At 41.9% G+C, this 17940-nt stretch overlaps 1 protein-coding gene across 3 annotated transcripts in view; it reads right to left on the bottom strand.

Annotated features, from left to right (window-relative positions):
* LOC108797109 (cyclin-dependent kinase 11B) overlaps positions 1-17940 on the bottom strand; it is a 40691-nt gene that overhangs the window by 17766 nt on the left and 4985 nt on the right. For 2 of the 3 annotated variants that reach the window (XM_018568679.1, XM_018568680.1), the window contains exons 4-7: positions 17797-17930; positions 16728-16866; positions 8511-8647; positions 6544-6663 (exon numbers count right to left, since the gene is read on the bottom strand). In XM_018568679.1, coding sequence (XP_018424181.1) covers positions 6544-6663; positions 8511-8647; positions 16728-16866; positions 17797-17930 — 530 coding nt within the window. The remainder of the gene's footprint in view (positions 1-6543; positions 6664-8510; positions 8648-16727; positions 16867-17796; positions 17931-17940) is intronic. The other variant, XM_018568681.1, reaches the window with a different exon arrangement.

Here is a 17940-nt window from a genome sequence, read left to right as displayed (position 1 = left end):
CTCCCTCCCCTGTCCGATCCTCCAGCGCTGACTGGCGGAACGGACAGGGGAGGGTACAGTTGGCTCTGCCTCTAGATAGGCAGAGCCAGCTGTCACTCACGCAGCTGGGTGGAGTGACAGTAATGTCGGGATCTGTCCCAGCTGCGGCGTCTCAGTATACTGAGCTCTGGGTGACGGGAGGACACTAGTATGTGTCCTCCCGTTACCCTTAGGAGAACTATGGGGAAAAGCCCTGACCCCATAGTTCTCCTTTAAACACTACACTACTACTTCCTACACATCAGTTTAAGATGGAGATGCCCTTTAAGAACTGCCAAAGACAGAATAGTGTTAGGCAGTTTACTATCTGGTAACTTTAGAAAACTGCTTCTTCTGCAAGTATGTTGTTCAAGCAGTTCCAGATGAAACATCTAGTCTTTCTCAGTGCTGCATTCAGTAAATGGTAGAGCTGCAGCTAACGATTATTTTCAAAATCGATTAGTTAGCCGATTATTAAGTTCGATTAATCGGTTAATCAATAAAAAAAAAAAATTTTTCGATTATAATCGATTATGTCGATTAGTTGTTGCAGCCCTAGTAAATGGCTTGCCCATTTTCCCTAAAGATAAGAGATTGACTGAACACTGGTTTCAAGAGATGGACTGGCTGCCTTAGTTCCTGTGTAGAATGCAAGCAATGCACATAGCACTAGTTATGTACTGAGATATGCAAATCTTTCCAATCTATAGTGAAAGGTGCTGAGTACTGCACACCAAACAAACTTGTGGGTAAAGTGGAGTGGAAGGGATGCAAATCTGTGCCATTTACTATAAATGTTTATTTCTGAAAAAAGATACACAAAGGTAAACAAATGAAAGCCTCCACAAAAAGCCTTTAAGGCCGCTAAAAAGAATAATGTAAAAGAGATCCTATACAAAAAAAGCCTAGAAGGCCCTGCAAAACAATGATGAAAGAAAATCAATACTAAAACGTTAAGGCCCTGGAAAAATAATAATAAAAAGAACCTATACTAAAGCCCAATAGGGCCCTGGAGAATAATAAAAAGAGCCTATAAGAAAGGCCAGTAAGGTCCTGGAGAACAATGATGAAAGATAATCAATCCAAAATCCACCAATAGACTGACGAGGTAATAATATCTATTTCATTTTCTTTGGCTCCTTAAATTATATTCATACTGTGGCCAGCCATACTCCCCCGTTATACACCAACTAGGACAATAGGCAAAAGCAAATAGGCACCAGAAAAATGTTTCAGTGTTCTTGGCATTGCCTATAGTCATCTTCAAGCTAAGGGCATAGGAAGTGTCCATATAGGACATCAGAGGTAAAAAGCAGTTAGCACCCTGAGTCAAGAAGCAAGCAGTGTAGGAAATACAGCCTGGTACAGAACCTTGTGAGTGGTCAGTGAAGAAGAAGCAGCACACTGAAAAGGCCATCCTCCTGAGAACATATTTCCCCTTCTCCCTGTCTTCGTGCTGTTGTGCAGGATATTACAGGAGGCTGCTATACCTTAAGTATAATTATCCACTTTATAAAAATCAAAGTGGATTGTCATTGAAGGGAATGAAGCTTTGCTTTACATAAGGCAAAGCAGAGTAGGGATCCATCAATCACATTTCATACTCAGCTGAACTACTAGAAAAGCCATGAAGAAGGACATGCAAAGTTCATGTTTATGCATTAAAAGTGAAGTGGACCAGCACCATGCTCCCGTTAAGATGTAAAAAAAAAAAAAAAAAAGAAGGTTTTTAAATTATTAAACATACTCTTGTGATCTGCTCCCCCCTGTTGTGCTACATGACTACATAGCACAAGGGGGGGTCACAACTCTTGTCAGACCCTGCAAACTATGCCACTGCCCTTCCTCCTTCTGGGCTACACTGGACATGAGCACACTGACATCCACCCTACGCTCTCCCCTTGTAAGCCTTCATTACTTTCCCATTTCTCCCATAAACGTACAGAGGGGACGCTACAAGTGCAAGGCTGAATTCAGTTTGTAGCTGGTGTGAAAAAAGCTCATCAGCAACACAGGTTTCAGCAAGTATTCTCGGCTTGACTGAAAACGAGCTCATGTGGTTTGAATACACTCGGTGCCTTGCAGAAATATTCAGATCAATTCTAACCTAAAATCTTGTTCTCTGTTTTGTTTTTTTTTCCATTTCAAAGTACACGTTGAGAAGAAATGCGCCATTGATTTACGTTAAAGGAAAACTGAAATAAAGCTATCTGCATAAGTATTAAATCATCATTCCCTTACATGACAATGTTTCTCAAATTCTGACCAAAGGGCATCATGAGTTCCTTCTGGGGGTGCCCATGTACTCTTTAAAACACAGCTATTTTTATTCATTGCACTTCATACAAGTGCACCAGTGTTTTTGAGAGTAAAGTAAAGAGACTGCCATTGCTGACCTCCCCTTCACATGATCTTTTCCAAACAGTATCCTGCAGGCTCAAAGTAGCTTTCACTCTGATAAATCAGACCAGGAACATTTAAACACTGGGATACTGTTTGGTAGGCTTTCTTAATGCATGCATTTGTATTACATTAGCATGTTAACATTCTTTCATGCTAAAGCGTATCTGAAGACAAAAGCAGAAAAACGCAATATATTGCAACTTACCAATCCTTAGATGTGGTGCTGCATACAATGGTTACCTTTTATTCATTTATGTGAGACCTTTTTCCCAAAAAGAAAATATATTTTTGCTGGAACTGCTTAAAAAGTGTTAGATGGAGTTTGAATTTAATTTGTTAGTCAAGTCCATCGAACTGGTGAATCTAACACTACCTTCTCCACAGAATGACAATGCTGCTGTCCTAGGGGGGCTCTGTTGTTTTTCCATAGAGTGGAGCCACCCTAAAGCTGGCCATACACCTATAGACTATCTGCAGAGTTTCTATGGTCAGATGAAAAAAGTGCAACAGATTCTTCCATCTACGCTAAACTGTGTGTATGGGGGAATCTCCCACTGGGCCAAGCTTCAGTATCTTGCTAGTCGACCCGCTGGCTCTCAAAATCCCTAAACAATGCCTGCATCCAATCAGATTGTTCAAGTGTTTTGAGAGCCAGCGTAGCCGACTAGCAAGATACTGAAGCTTGGCCCAGTGGGAGATTCCCCCATACACACAGTTTAGCGTAGATGGAGGAATCTGTTGCACTTTTTCCATCTGACCATAGAAAGATAATATGCAGATAAATCTTTCTATGGTATGGTTTCTATATGATATATGCAGATAATCTATAGGTGTATGGCCAGATTTAGATAGGAAATGTGTTACTACCCAGATCACCAGGTGAAAATGAAGGATAAAAAAAGAACACTAATGCAGCCACATTTAAAGATTGGTAAGCTGCAATAAATTATTTTTGTTTCTTGGTTTAGATCTGCCTTAAGTGAGGGCTGGACAAGTCCCAGGAGCAAGGCAGCCAATGCTCCTTAAAATTAACAGTTGGTGCCTAACTTGTGAAGTTTCCTCTAGTTGTTGTCCATTGAGTTGGCTGCTAGAAATATCCTGCCGGCTCCTAGAAATATCCTGCCGGCTCCTAGAAATATCCTGCCGGCTCCTGAATTCCATATTAATTTGTCCAGACCGGCTTTAGGCGCATGCATGCTAAGTAATGATTACCTTTCATAGAGATCACAGTACTGCCACTGACAATGAGGCTGATTTACTAAAGGAGCGGAGACTCGTCATTCAAATTGTAGCGTTGTTCACTCTGAATACCCAATCTTGTAGAGATGAAACGGAAAAACGGGAAAAAAAATCTGCTTTTCACATAATGGTGAAATGTTGCAGTCTGTTCACTGAAGGAGACTGAGAAATGTTTTCTCCTGACTGCAGAAGACTAATGACATCTCAGCCTAAGCAACATCACTTGACTGGAGCTTAAAGTATCTATAGCCACAACTTTTTTCTTTATTTTGGTTGGAATGGGGAAGGATTAGAAATACTGTGAGGGTTTTACTGAAGTGAGAGGCTCTATTGGAGGTTCCTTTCACTTTCTGTCTGGTGAAAAGTTTGTTCCCAGCATGGGAAGTGATAGGAAATCCGCAACACAGACAGAAATAGAAGTGTTTTTTTTTAAACTTACGGATTAAATAACTTACAATGGATTACGTTCCTTGGTGTTTAAACCTTTAAGGTTCCTGTAGAATCAGCTGGTCCCCTGAGCACTGTCCCTGATATCCTGTTTTAGAGTGGTCCCTTTTCCTTGCAGGGTGCTATGGAGCCACCCTTATGTGTGTGCTAGTAAGCTGTGTGTGTCTCCACGATCACACTGGCACAGCAAGGCAAGACACTCCCCTGCTCCCCGCTTCTCCAGACAAGTACATGGATAGCTACTGGCAACTGCACTGTCCCGTGATCTTGTACCGGACCGGAAGTTCAGGGAAGTCGGGCTGAAATAGGAGGGACCAGCTGTTTGGAAACATGATGGCTGTAAGTGCTTTGGTGAACATAAAAAGACTGATGGGCAATGTACATTTCTTTGATATGGATTCATTATTGAGTGGGTATTTTGTTGTGTTTTGGGGCATTTAATTCCATTTTTCACTAAATATTGGGGTTTAATAAGGAGTTGCGCTAATATTGCGCAACATAAAAATTTGCAACTACCACCATTTTATTCTATAGGGTCTTGGCATTCAGAAAATATATAATGTTGGGGGGTTTTAAGTAATTTTCAGGCCTAAAATGTGGAATATAACATGGGTACAAAAAATGAAAAAAAGGCCTCAGTCATGAAGGGGTTAATTATATTTCCAGTAGGAGAATTCTAGGACCTCTGCTAAATTTTTATTGTCGTCTGATTCCCTGTTGCAGGTTTTTCCTCACTTCCTGTTTTGTAAAAGATTGTTCTCAGAATAGAAAGTCAAGGGAAATCTCTCTAGCAGAGTCCTGTATAGCAGTAAAACCTAACAAGGGTTCTAACTAGGACTTCCACTAATGATTATTTTCATAATCAGTTAGTTGGCCGATTTTATTTCGATTAATCGTATAAAAAATTAAATAGCAATCCTTCATTTCAATTAAAATAAAATACACAAATGCGTCACAAACATAAAGTTTGCTTATTTTGCAATTGCTCTGCACTGGAACGCACAGCATTGAGGTACAGTGAGGGCGATCACACTGTAGGTGGGAGGCGCGTTTGGGGTGCCATTGAAATGAATGGCACTGCAAGGTACCACCAGCTGCAGAATTTGTCAGTCTCAAACCGAAAATTACTTCCCCCCACCCCCTTTATCATTTTTTTTTTAATTAACGGTATTGTAATCACATGGCGCTTGAATAGCTTCAGCCGGGGAATGACGGCTGCCAGTGGCAGGATTAAACAGAATTAATGTAAATACAGCAGGTTGTGGGCTGGTGCAATAGCAGGCTGGTTATTGCACCCGCCCACTGTTTGCTGTGCCCTCCTCCCAGCATGGAGGAGAGAGCTAGGGGATCCAACCAACTAATCGATGAGAATAGTTGACAACTATTCTCATTATGGATGATTATGAGAATGGGCCCTAGTTCTTACCTTTCCCCATTCTATCCCAGAAATTTGGGATATACAAGGAAGGCTTTTTAATGATAAAAAGTAGAGCGTTACTGTAATATTGTGAAACGCAGGCTTGTCAAGAGTCAACTTCAATAATTCATCATTGGAGGCCAGGGCATTGTTAGGCAACTGTTTTTCACCGGTGTAGGCTGAAGAAATTCCACAACGAAGGGCCCATTCACAGCAGTGTGTGGAGGCAACACATGAGAAAATATGTTTTTTGATCTGCCCATTACTGCAAAGCAAAGCACGGTGTAATTAATTATGGTGCCATAATGGCACCCCTATGCAACACTCCAACTCACTGAGGTGTGCTGCATTAGAAACATTGCTTTAAGTCCACCTTCTGTATGCTGCAGAGCTTTGGCAGCCCATTTCAAATTGTGTGCACGGGCCCTTATACAAACATCATCACTCAGATTTTTTTTTTTATATCGAAAAACATTTTCATATAAAAATTCAAAGCTTTGAAGCTTTAAAATATCAGAGAATAACATTTCGTATATAAATGTATTATTTAAGAAACAGAGAGACTGGATCAAGGGTGTGAATACTTTGGCAAGGCTCTGCGTGCAAAACAAATAGTGTTTTATTTATTTGCCCGGAGGAGTTCTGTATAAAGCTATGTTCACACAGTCCGGACCAGATCTGCAAATGCAGTGCGTTTGTGACGCATTTTTAAGGCAGGTTTTTTGTAGCTTAAAATGGGCTTCCAGGTGCAATTAATTGTGTTTGCGTGCGTTTCCATGTGTTCCAGACCAGAGAAAATGAGACGAGCAGTATTTTTTTTTGTCGGGACCCGAACCGACTGCGCCGCTGTGAACAGAGCCCAGAAATACCATAGGGATACATTGGGATGCTTTTTTGGTCCGTGAACAAACTGTTCTGGTCTGGACATGGTGTGAACAAGCCCTTAAAGGGTACAACACATTGCAGGAGTTGTTTAAGGTTATTGCTGTATAAAATAGTTTTAGAAAGCCAGAACTTACTTTGAGTGCTAAACTCTACAGTTATTCTTGAATCTGCATAGTGTACATCGTACTGCATTTTCTCAGCCTCTTGCAAGAGCCCTGGCTTCCTGCGCTGAGGAAGCGCAGATCCTTCTGGCCCTGGAAGGCATGTTGTACAGGTTGGTATAACTAAACTGGCAGCTGCAAGACTAGGAAGTTACATGCTTTAAAAGAATGTAGAAGAGGCGTTTACCTTGCAACAAATAAAACTGTATATAAGCCACAAAAAATATCCTTTGGGTGATGAGGAACTGCAAGTCCCAGCATACCGTAATATTTGTTATTATGTAATCAGTAGACATTCATTGAAGACTACAGTTTGTGTATTTTGGATGTTGTGTTGTGTCCCACCACCTAATACGTTAATTCACCAGGTTAAATTCTAGAATGAGTGAGCATGAAAGCTGTTCTAGCCTGTGCCCGGTCACATCTTGCCAATCTGTGTCAGAGACACTGATCGAAAGTGGTATAAGCCTATGTGGCATATGTTGTAAGCTGCTGTTTATAACAACCAAATTCTATTTTCCACATGATCCCTGGTGGCTGATATGGTGGGTTTAGTTTTGATTTTGCACCTATTTTCATAAACTAATACAAGAGCAATAAATGCCTGGCATGGGATCTCAGAGGGAGTGGTGATCTCGCCCCTTTATATCATGAGTGCTTTGTCCTAAGCCCAAGCATTGCATCATGGGAGGAGGTTACATGCTCCTTCATACCTAAAAGCACCAGTACTTTGCAGTGACCACAGAAGGAAGAGCAGCAGCGGAGTGCAGGAGAGGGGAGTATGGGTTGGGTGGAGGGCAGGTTTACACAGACCCTGTCACTGTGTCCTAAATGGGAACGGTGACCGTGTCCAAGTAGGCAAGAGCTGGGTTTTGTAACCAGAATGCTCAGTAATATCAGGTGCCCCATTTCAGGAATGGCCACAATAGCAGTGTTGTGAGCCTTTGTGTTCTTCCTACAAAGCCAAAAAAGTCACTCTGACTCCACTTCAAATTATAGTCAATCTTCTTTATTGATCATAGTAGTGTCACATTGCTAAGCAATGTTTCTGAACCATGTGGTCCCTTCTTCGGCCAAACAAAAGTGTTTTTTTTTTACTTTATTGTTTGCCTTAAGAAGGGACCACATGGTTCCAAAACGTCGCTTAGCAATGTGACACTACCATGGTCAATAAAGACTGACTATAATTTGAAGTGGAGTGACTTTTTGACTAGTTACATTTGATTGGAAGAGGCATCTGTAGTCACTCCAGCAGCCGCCCGACTCTTGTGGGATTTCCGATCAGGAGTGCAATGGGATCTACTATGTATTGAACTTCCTACAAAGCCTTCATCCTTCACAATATGTCACTGTGGCTTCATTAGGCTACTATATGACCAAATACACAGTGGGCAAGTGGAGGAACAAGCATTTCAACCAGTCAGTATGGTCTGGCACAGAGAGGGTGGTTATAATCAGGAATTCACTTTACTGGCCATATTAACAATACAGGGGGAAAAAAGGTCTCCGTTAAGGAATTAGGCTAGCAATTCTCTATTAAAAAATGACACTAATTTTAAGATTCATAATGTATACATTTTTGGCAGCCCAGGACGTAGTCAAAGAACTAAATTCTGATTTGAAGGCTGAGTGGTAATATATTATTCATTGCAGGATGCCAAAAACTGAATATTTGTGAGATTATGCATAAATAACTAAGAACCCTACATACAGAAAAGCAGAGTCTTGCAATTAGGAATATATCTATATGAAATCTGCCCTAACTCCTATCAGTTTGACCCTGACTGTAAACAACCCGCATTGCGAAAAGGCCTACCATCATTTCTTTCTGTATTTCAATATGGGTACAGCTGTCTGAATGAGGCCAGACAATTTGAGAAGCTAGCCCTATAGACCATGCCTAAAGAAAAAGTATTTGCCAAAATAGAAAGTTAGCATACCTTCTCTCCTTGCCTCTCGCTCTTTGCGTCTCTCTTCTGCTCTCCTCTCTCTTTCTTTAGCCTCCCTTTGTTCTTTCAGCTGTTCTCTTGTTTTCCTCTCACGCTCTCTATTTCGTTCCAGTTGTTCCAGTCGATCCCTAAAAATATTAAATCAACCTCTAAAAAATTTGATATTCACAGTTAGACAAAAAAAGGTAAACGTTACACTGCACGGACTAGCACCAGAAAACACAATACACAGAAACAGCAAATCATGTGAAGACCACACAGTGGCATGTACGTTGAAATAATGGGATTTTGTTTTCACCATAAAATCCTTTTCTCGGAGTCCACTGATGGACACAGCTCTTAAGAATTCGGATATGTAGGGTTATGCTGCTGCCTCAAGGAAAAATGGACACCAGGCAAACAAAAAATTAAAAGCCTGCCACTTTAAGGACATAACCGCTCCCACCTCACACCTGCCAATTCTAGCAAGCAGTATATAAGGAAATAAGGGGAGGGTGCTGTGTCCTCCGAGAAAAGGATTTTATGGTAAGAACAAAATCCTTATTTCTCGTGTCCATTGAGGGACACCATTCTTAAGAATTCTTAATTTAATTAATTCTTAAGAATTCTGATACATAGGAATATTCAAAAGCAGTTCAAAACAGAGGGGCAGGCACCATTAACACCAGAAGAACCAGTTCAACAAAGTTTATAAAACTTTGCAAAAGTGTGAACAGAAGACCAAGTTGGGGCCTTGCACATTTGAGTAGCAGAAGCTTGATTTTGAAACGCCCAAGAAGTACATATTGCCCTAATAGCGTGAGACGAAACAGGAAAAGGAGGTACCTTGCCCGCCAAACTCATAAGCTTGAATGACAACCTGACGAATCCACAATAGTGGATCTAGAAGCCAAGTAACCTTTTCTAGGACCTTCTGGAAGAATAAAGAATCTGAACATAGAAAAAGAAGCTGTGGCACAACAAACAATGAAGAGAAGGTTCCTTAGGATGAACAGAACGGAGAAAGTGAAGGTAAAACAACGTCTTCATTTAAATGAGAAGCTGAAACTGCCTTGGATAAAAAGGAAGCCTACTGTCTCAAAACAACCTCGTCATCAAATATGGTTTTCTACAAGACAAAGCGGACAGCTCGCAAACCCTTCGAGCTGAGGTGGTTACAAGAAAAGCAACCTTTTGGGATAACAAAGACAAAGAAATGCCTTGGCTAGGTTCAAAAGGAGGTTTATGTAGAACAGATAAAATCAATTTCAAAGTCCCAGAGAGGAAGACTGAACAGGAGGAGCTACACTGTTAACTCCCTCAAAAAAAAGTACGGATCAAGGCGTTAGAGGATGTTGAAAAAGGACCTACAAGGCAGATATCTAACCCTTTATGGTACTTAAAGCTAAAAGTTAAATCAACCCCCAGTTGAAGAAAAGACAAAATTCACGATATAGAAAAAGCGCGTGGGGAAAACCTCCGAGAACTACCACCAAAGGAGTAAAAAACTTTCCACGTGCAGTGATAAATTTTACGAGTAGAAGACCTTCGAGCCTTAAGCCTAGCCAGAGCTCAAAGATTCTGAAATTTCTGTGTCTTATAACACTTAGGTTTCAACTGCCAGCGATGGAGAAGCCAGGTGGAAGATTGGATCCAGAGACAACAGATCTGGTCGATTTGGAAGAAGCCAGGGAATGTCTGCCAGCAGATGAACCAGGTCTGCATAACACAACCTGCAACGTCAATCTGGAGCGACGAGAATAATTGAAATTCCTTTGATCCTGAAAACCAGACGAGGCAACAGCGTCAGTGGAGGAAAAGCAAACATTAGCGTGTACTGATCCCAGAGAGCTACCAAGGCATCCGCTGTTGGATCCCTCGCTCTGGAAACAGATCTGTTCACCTTTTTGTTGTGAAGAAGCTAGAAGATCTACAGCCGGCATTACCCAGCGCTACCAAAGTTGTTGAAACACCTCTGGATGGGGAGACCATTCTACTGGATCCAGACGTTGTCTGCTGAGAAAGTCCGCCTGACCGTTTTCTACTCCTGGAATGTTCTCCGCTGAAACAAGAAGATCCGCTCAAGCCAAGATCGAATGAACTTCCGCTGACACACTTCTGGCGATTGAGGTAGGCCACTGCTGTGGCATTATCCAAATGAATCGGAACTGGACAACCATTCAGAAGACGGGTCCAGTGAAACAAGACCAAGCGAATCGGACATTCCAGGACATTTATCGGAAGTTTGGATTCCTCCAGAGATCAACAACCCTGAACAGAAAGATGGAGGGCTGCAACTAACGATTATTTTCATAATCGATTAGTTGGCGGATAATTTTTTCGATCAGCTAAAACAAATTAATCAAATACCATCTTTTATTTAAAATGAAATACACAAAATGGAGTGTTACAAACAAAGTTTATTTCAGAATAAAATTACATGCACATTTTTTGAAATCGCACCACACTAGAACGCAGCTTTGCAGTACCGTGCATTCCAGTGTGGCCGATCACACTGTGGGCGGAGGTGCATTTGGGGTGCCATTGAAATGAATGGCACCACAACCTACATCCTGCAGCAGAATGTCAGGTCGAAAAAAAAAAAAAACTTTTCCCACGTTTTTAAAATATTTTTTTCTGTTTTCGTTGTATGTGCACGTTTGTGGCGTCTGCGGACTTTACACTTTTTTGGGGGTATTTTTTTTATTTTATTGCTATCACATGGAGGGGCTCGCAAGCCCCCTATGTGATAGCACATTGGAGGTGACAGGTTCTCTTTAAGGTGACATTAGGGGTCTATTATCACCTTTCCACTTCACTGAGGAATGACAGCTGCCTGCTGAGGCAGCTGAATGTAAACACAGCAGGCAGAGGTTGGGAGCAACAGCCTGCCTGTTATTGGCTATTTTAAATTGCAATAGCCAATAGCAGGCTGGCCATTGCACCCACCCACTGCCTGCTATCAATCAGCAGAGGAGGGAACTGAAGCAGAAAGTTCTCCTTCAGGTCCTCCTCTGCTGTTTGACAGCAGGCAGTGGGCGGGTGCAATGGCTATTGTTCCCAGCCGCTGGATGGGAGACATGACACCGGGGGAGGGGGCACGGGGAGCATTGGAGCTACGGGGGCAATAGAGGAGGCACGTCGCACATCAGCGGGGGAATGAAGGGGCACAGCAGAGGGGAAATGCAGGGGCACATCGGACTCTACTCCGCGCTGGGTGCAGCGGTCTGTGTTCCCTCTGATGGAAGGGGACACGGAACGCAGCATGCATCGACTCCCAACGAAAAAGAGAATGAATGAGCAGAGCAGTGGCGGGGGGGGGCGTTCAATTAATCGGAATCAACTAATTGATAATGAGAATCGTTGACAAGGATTCTCATCTATTAAACTGATTCGTTCTTGCAGCCTTAGCCATATGATACACAGCCCCATCCCATAAGACTGGCCTCCTTCATGACAATCTTCGAATCCATGGTAAGTGATGACTTTCCCATTTTCAACACAGGCGACGTCAAACACCATGACAGAGACATCCTGGCAGGGACAGGATGAGCCCCAAAACATTAGTGCAAGTTCTCAGAGAGGATCAGTGACGGAACCAAAGTGACCGGACTTGATCCCACAACTTCAATACTTTGTTCTGAGGAGGGAACACCTTTTGCTTGAAAGGTATCCAACAGAAGACCCAAGTACTCCAAGTGATGTGACGGAACCAGGGACAATTGCTAGATGTTCAGAATCCACCTGAAGATCTCTAAGGTCCGCAGCATTGTTGTGAAATTGGGCTTCAAAGTCAGAAGAGACTATTCTAGAAGTAAAAGGTCATCTAAGTATCTGTTACTCGGAATGTCCTTTGCGACAAAATAATCCCAGAACCAGGGCAAGATCTTTTGTAAAAATTAGGGATGCACCGATACAGGTTTTTCGGTATCGATAGTCATATTAAGGAAGCCAGGTGGCCTTTAATGACTTGCCCACCCAGCTTCCTGATTAGCCGGGCGGCATGTAATGACTCGCCGACTGGTTTCCGGATTAGCTGGGAAGCCGTCGCCAGGTGACGAGGAAGCATGGAGCCGGCTTTCTGGCCAATCAGGAGTCGGGCCTTTAATGACTCATGGCCTGGCTTCCCTTCCAATAAGGAAGCCTGCTCCATGCTCCCTCGTCACCAGGTAACGAGGAAGCATGGAGCCGGCTTTCTGGTCAATCGGGGAGCCGGGGTAATGACCACGAGTCGTTACCCACCGCCTGACTTCCTGATTGGCTTATTGGCCAGGAAGCAAGCTCCGTGCTCCCTAGTGACGTGTAATGACTAGCTGCCCGTCTTCCGTATACCGGAAGTTTAGGGAGCATTTGGGCAAGTACTAGTATCGGTGCATCCCTAGTAAAAACCTTTGGAGCCAAAGCCAACCTGAAGGGAAGAGCCACAAATTGATAATGGGGGGCACCTACCAGAAAACGAAGGAAACGCTGGTGAGCTGGAAATACAGGAATGTGCATATACGAATCCTTTATGTGAAACCAAAACATTTCCTCGTCGAAGAGGGGAGGCAGCCGACCGAATGGATTCCATCCGAAATTTGTAAATATGTACAAACGCATTAAGTGCTTTTAAATCCAGAAACGGGTAAAGGCCTCCATTTGGATTGGGAACCAGAAACAGATTTGAGTAAAACCCTTTAAAATGCTCTGTGCAGGATCGGGAACAGTGACACCCTGATCCATTAATGGTGTGAAAAAGCTGTCCGACGCTGCCGAGACAAAAAGTGGACTTTTCTGAAGTCTTGGAAGATATGGATTGCCAAGGATGTCTAGAGGGTCTCCAAGGCTTGGAATTGTCAGATGTCTTGAGATTGGGAAGGAAATCCGTTTGGAGGAATTTAAGGAACATTTTAAAGATGGAAAAGAAGGAGCAGGCTTACGACGTTGATCTCTATTCTGCATCTGAGGCAAGTGCTCACTTTTATTCCCGTAGCCGATTTAATAATAGTATCCAGTGAATCCCCAAAAAGTCGCTTGTCTACAAAGGGTACACGCAAAAGTTATTAATTTTTTTACATTGGGGTTTTGCCGACCAGCACTTAAGCCAGAAAGCTCTGTGACTCTGAACGCAAGATACAGACACCTAAGGCAACAGATGACAAGCATCAAGAACCGCATCACATATGAAATGCGAAGTGACAGTCATCTGATCAACATGATCGATAAAATGTGGATCAACTCCAGAAGAAGTCGCCTGATCACCACGAAGAGATTTCGTCCAAGTGATATTTTTGTAAAAAGAGAAGAAAAATTAGGGATGCACCGATACCATTTTTTCAAGTACAAGTACTTTCCGATAACAATTATCGATACTTTTTCTTAAAAGGACATGTGACATTTTTTCTAAAACAATACAGACTAATAATTTTAGGGGAGTTACTTTATAATTATGAAGAACTGCAACGTAATCCATGAATCCAATAATTTTAATCAAAAATGTATTTAACTGTGCTAACAAGGGCTTATCATTGGTCAGTGCGGTCACCTGACTGATGTAATTTGTGAGTGAAATTAAAAATCCATAGTGCAGGGCTGCACTGGACAGCAGTATGGGGTACACATAGTACACCAGTACCAGCGGAGGGGAAGAACCGTTTGCCAAAAGGCAAGTATAGCGGCGAGTGCCAGATTTAGACACGCAGTTCCATTTTCCCAAATTACTTGGGAAAGTGAACTTACCCTTCAATGTGCATTGTGTGCGTGTTAGAGAGCGCTGCTGCCCCACTATCACAATATGGCACACAGTGGAATGAGGGCAGCACTCAGCACACACACACAATGCCCTACGCATGCGTTTATTTGCACGGTGGTGGTGGGGGGGGGGGTTGGTTTTTATTGATTTGTATTTATTTTATAAATTTTGTTTTTAACTTTTATCACTTTTTTTACCTTTTTCACATTTTGATTTCATTATTTTTTTAAAATGTTTTTTGCATTTTTATTACTTTTATTTTTTTATCACTTTTAAAAAAAACAAAAATTTAACTTAACTTTATTGATATCACACAGGGGCTTTTTATCACTTTTTTACTTTATTGTTTTGGTTTATTTTTTTCCCCTTTTTATTTTATTATTTAATCCTATTTAACTTTTTTTTTTTTGGTTTTCACTTAACTTTATTGATATCACACAGGGGATAACAATCCCCTATATGATTACATTCGGAGGTGACAGGTTCTTTTTATGAGCCTGCCCTCCAGTACAGAAAACTGAGCACAGCATTGTGCTTTATCTTCTGTAGAGCTCAGGGTGTGACAGCCGACACAGGAAGGGCTGTGAATACAGCGCTCCTGTCACTAATTACACACAGCAGAGCGGAGAATGGACGTGGGGGGGACGAACCAGCAGGCTGCTCTACAACTGATCCGGGTGGATCACTTGTACTAAACGAGCAGCCCGATGTTTTTTAAAGTTTAAAGCGCCGGCATCGGCGCTATGTATCGGGGCATTTTCACAAGTACTCGTGAAAATGCCCTGTATCGGCACCGATACTAGTATTGGTATCAGTGCATCCCTAAAAAGAATGCTTACTGGAGATATGTTTATTACACGGCCTTTAAAGTGTAACTTCACCTTTAGTGCTGTTACAGTTACTGGGGTGCACCCTCCCCCCCCTCCAAATGATATACTCACCTTTCCACGGTCCGTTGAGACCTTGGCTGTGCATCCTCCTCAGCACCGGACAACCTATCCTCATAATCTTCTCCAATGAGTTCCGCACATGCATGCCGCAACTTCCTTTCAATCCTATGGAGAGTTTGAAGTACAAATTGGACTGAATTGTTGCTGTCTACATTACATATGGTTGAAGCATGGACTTTGTTATGATCCCACTTGGTCTGACTGGTTAAAGGACAACTGCCCCCTTGTTTTAAAAATCAATATTGTAACGAGCCCAGCACACATATTCATCACAAACAAACGCTAAACCTTTTATCTGCATAAACTAGTTTTATCATGATCTGCCTAACTTAAATCTGTCTCTAAATTCAGCAAAAATGGTGGCCACTTACATTATCACTCACCATACAGGCTCCTGGAGGAATAAGTACACAGGGAGGTCTAATCTTGACCACTTCAAGTCCCAGCATTCAATGAACCCAAGGAAACTCAACCAAGGAATTGGCTTATATGTGGACACGGGACAAAGTGGGGGGCCAACTGTCTTAAACATTAACAAACTCTTGCTTAGTAGATAATGTGAACTTCAACCGAGTGTAATGCCAGAGACAAGTGTAACAACCTGCAAAGGTTGAATGCTGCTAAAACTTCTCAGAGTGTCCACCAATCAACTAACAGGAAGGCGGGACAAACAGATGGGCGAGTTTCCTCAATGCATTGAAAGCTGGGACTTGTAGTGCTTATGATACACACACACAGTTTAAAATTGAGGCAGATTTACTTTAAACAAGGCAAATTCTATCGCCAACTGCCTTCCAGCGATGATATATATCTTAACATCCTACAACAGACACATACCAGCTACATGTTGTATTTATCTTTCATGCCTAGCAATGTTGCCAGGATGCCCCCTGCTATATCTGATTATTCTTCTAGAGACAACAGAAAGTATCAGTGCCATGGCAGGGAAACAGGATCTTGCAGAGATATTTCTCCACAGCAGGCTCAAAAGTCCTCTGACTTTGCACAAAAACTGCGGCAGGAGTTCAAGGTAGATTAAGATCCTTAAACAGGTAAGCTCCCCAGCCATTTTCACTTGTTTTTTTAAAACGCAATAATGTAAAAAAAAAAAAATACAAACAAAGCATTTCTTACAGCTTGACCAGTAATATTAATTTTGTAATTCAATTTTAATTAATATTCATTTTAGTCTCCAATTTATTTTAGGTCAAAACATGGTCAAGCTATTTACATTTAAGGTGTTTTTACAATTTGGAACTGTTTAAGGTTTACCCTTCAAAAAAATGAATAAAATTTAACCGAAAAATATTCAACAGTAAACAAAAAAAAAGCTAAAAGGCGAGCAGGGAAAGGAAGGGGTTAATTAGGAATTGTTAAGGAAAAAATCAGCAAGACTTAAAAGAAAAAAAAAAATAATGTTCATCTAGCCAAACTGTTGTCTAAGAGAATTCCCCTTACAATACTTCATGTCTTTGGCCTTCCTTTATGCCCTGGCATACATTTTCATATAATCTGCTTTGCCCCACACAACAGTCCAGTCTCTCTTACCTTTCTCTTCTGGAATGCTCTCTGGCCAGCTCTCTTCTCTTCTGCCTCTCCCGATCACGGCGTACTTTATCTTGTTCTTCCCGGTGTCTTTTCCGCCTCTCATGCTCTCTGTCCTTCTCCTTCACCCGACCATATTTTCCTTTTCAATGACAAATGACATAACTGTATCGGTCTCTATATAATACCAGCGAGCACACATTCATCTGCTACACACACATTTTCTGCAAACTCGGGCATGAATCAAATACTTTTTTTTATTGCTTTAAAGCAGGATGTCAACTCCCCTGATTACCATACAAAGCAGAAGCTGGGCTTCTAATTATTTAGCCTTTTGTTAAGACAGTGTTCAAATCTAGTTTACAACTGATCCTCATCTCCCTCAGGCCCCCTCCCTGAAATGACAGAGAATGGAACTTCAGTTTTTGAGAAAATGTAAGCAACTATTTTTCTGCTATGTAAAAGGAAACATATGAGGAATATAAAGAAGGTATTATCCCAATTTGGCTGCAAAAGTGAAAATACACTTTAAGAAGAAAGTTCTATGTTAAGCCTTAAAACTATTTTCTTAAAAGTAAAGATGTATGTATCCAAAACTTTTTTTTAGTTGTGGATGGACTAGTGAAGTATTGCAACCCAAGTTTATATTGCTGTTTGTGTCCCACTGGCTAGACACCACCTCTTTATTTGTCCTGGTGACCATTGTTTCCAGTACAGAAAGTTATGGCAGACACAAAATTTTAGAGTTGCCACAGGAAAAAGGACAGGGGAACCTTCAAATAGGGGCACCTGTTCAGAGTAACCACAGGAAAAAAGACAGGGAAACCTTGGGGGGGAACTTGTTGGTATGACAGCCTTAGAGGGGATTCCTCTTTATCAAGAGGAAGACTTCCTGTTGATTCTCCAGAACAGGATATGAGGGGAAATCTCCCCAATGAGTCACACACAGTAAAAAACTGACACATTTTAACCCTTCCTTACTCCGTCCAAAACTAAAGCAGAAAATTTTGGCTATAGATATATTAAGCACCTACACCCCAGAAAATCAGCAAGTAACCAAACTATAACGTACCTCCAGCTCCTTCGGCAGAGTGGCTGCGGTGTCGGCGCTTCTCTTTCCTCTTCTCATCCTTTCTGTGGTGGGATTTTTCTTTCCGGGAAACTTGTTGTGGTGGTTTAATAGCAAGTGAATCATCCTCCTCGCCTCTGGAAAAAC

Source organism: Nanorana parkeri, unplaced genomic scaffold, assembly GCF_000935625.1.
Source record: "Nanorana parkeri isolate BGI_ZX_2015 unplaced genomic scaffold, ASM93562v1 scaffold1226, whole genome shotgun sequence".
In the NCBI taxonomy this organism is placed as follows: domain Eukaryota; kingdom Metazoa; phylum Chordata; class Amphibia; order Anura; family Dicroglossidae; genus Nanorana; species Nanorana parkeri.
The sequence above is the reverse complement of the archived record's forward strand: the minus strand, read 5'-3'. Positions and strand labels throughout refer to the sequence as shown.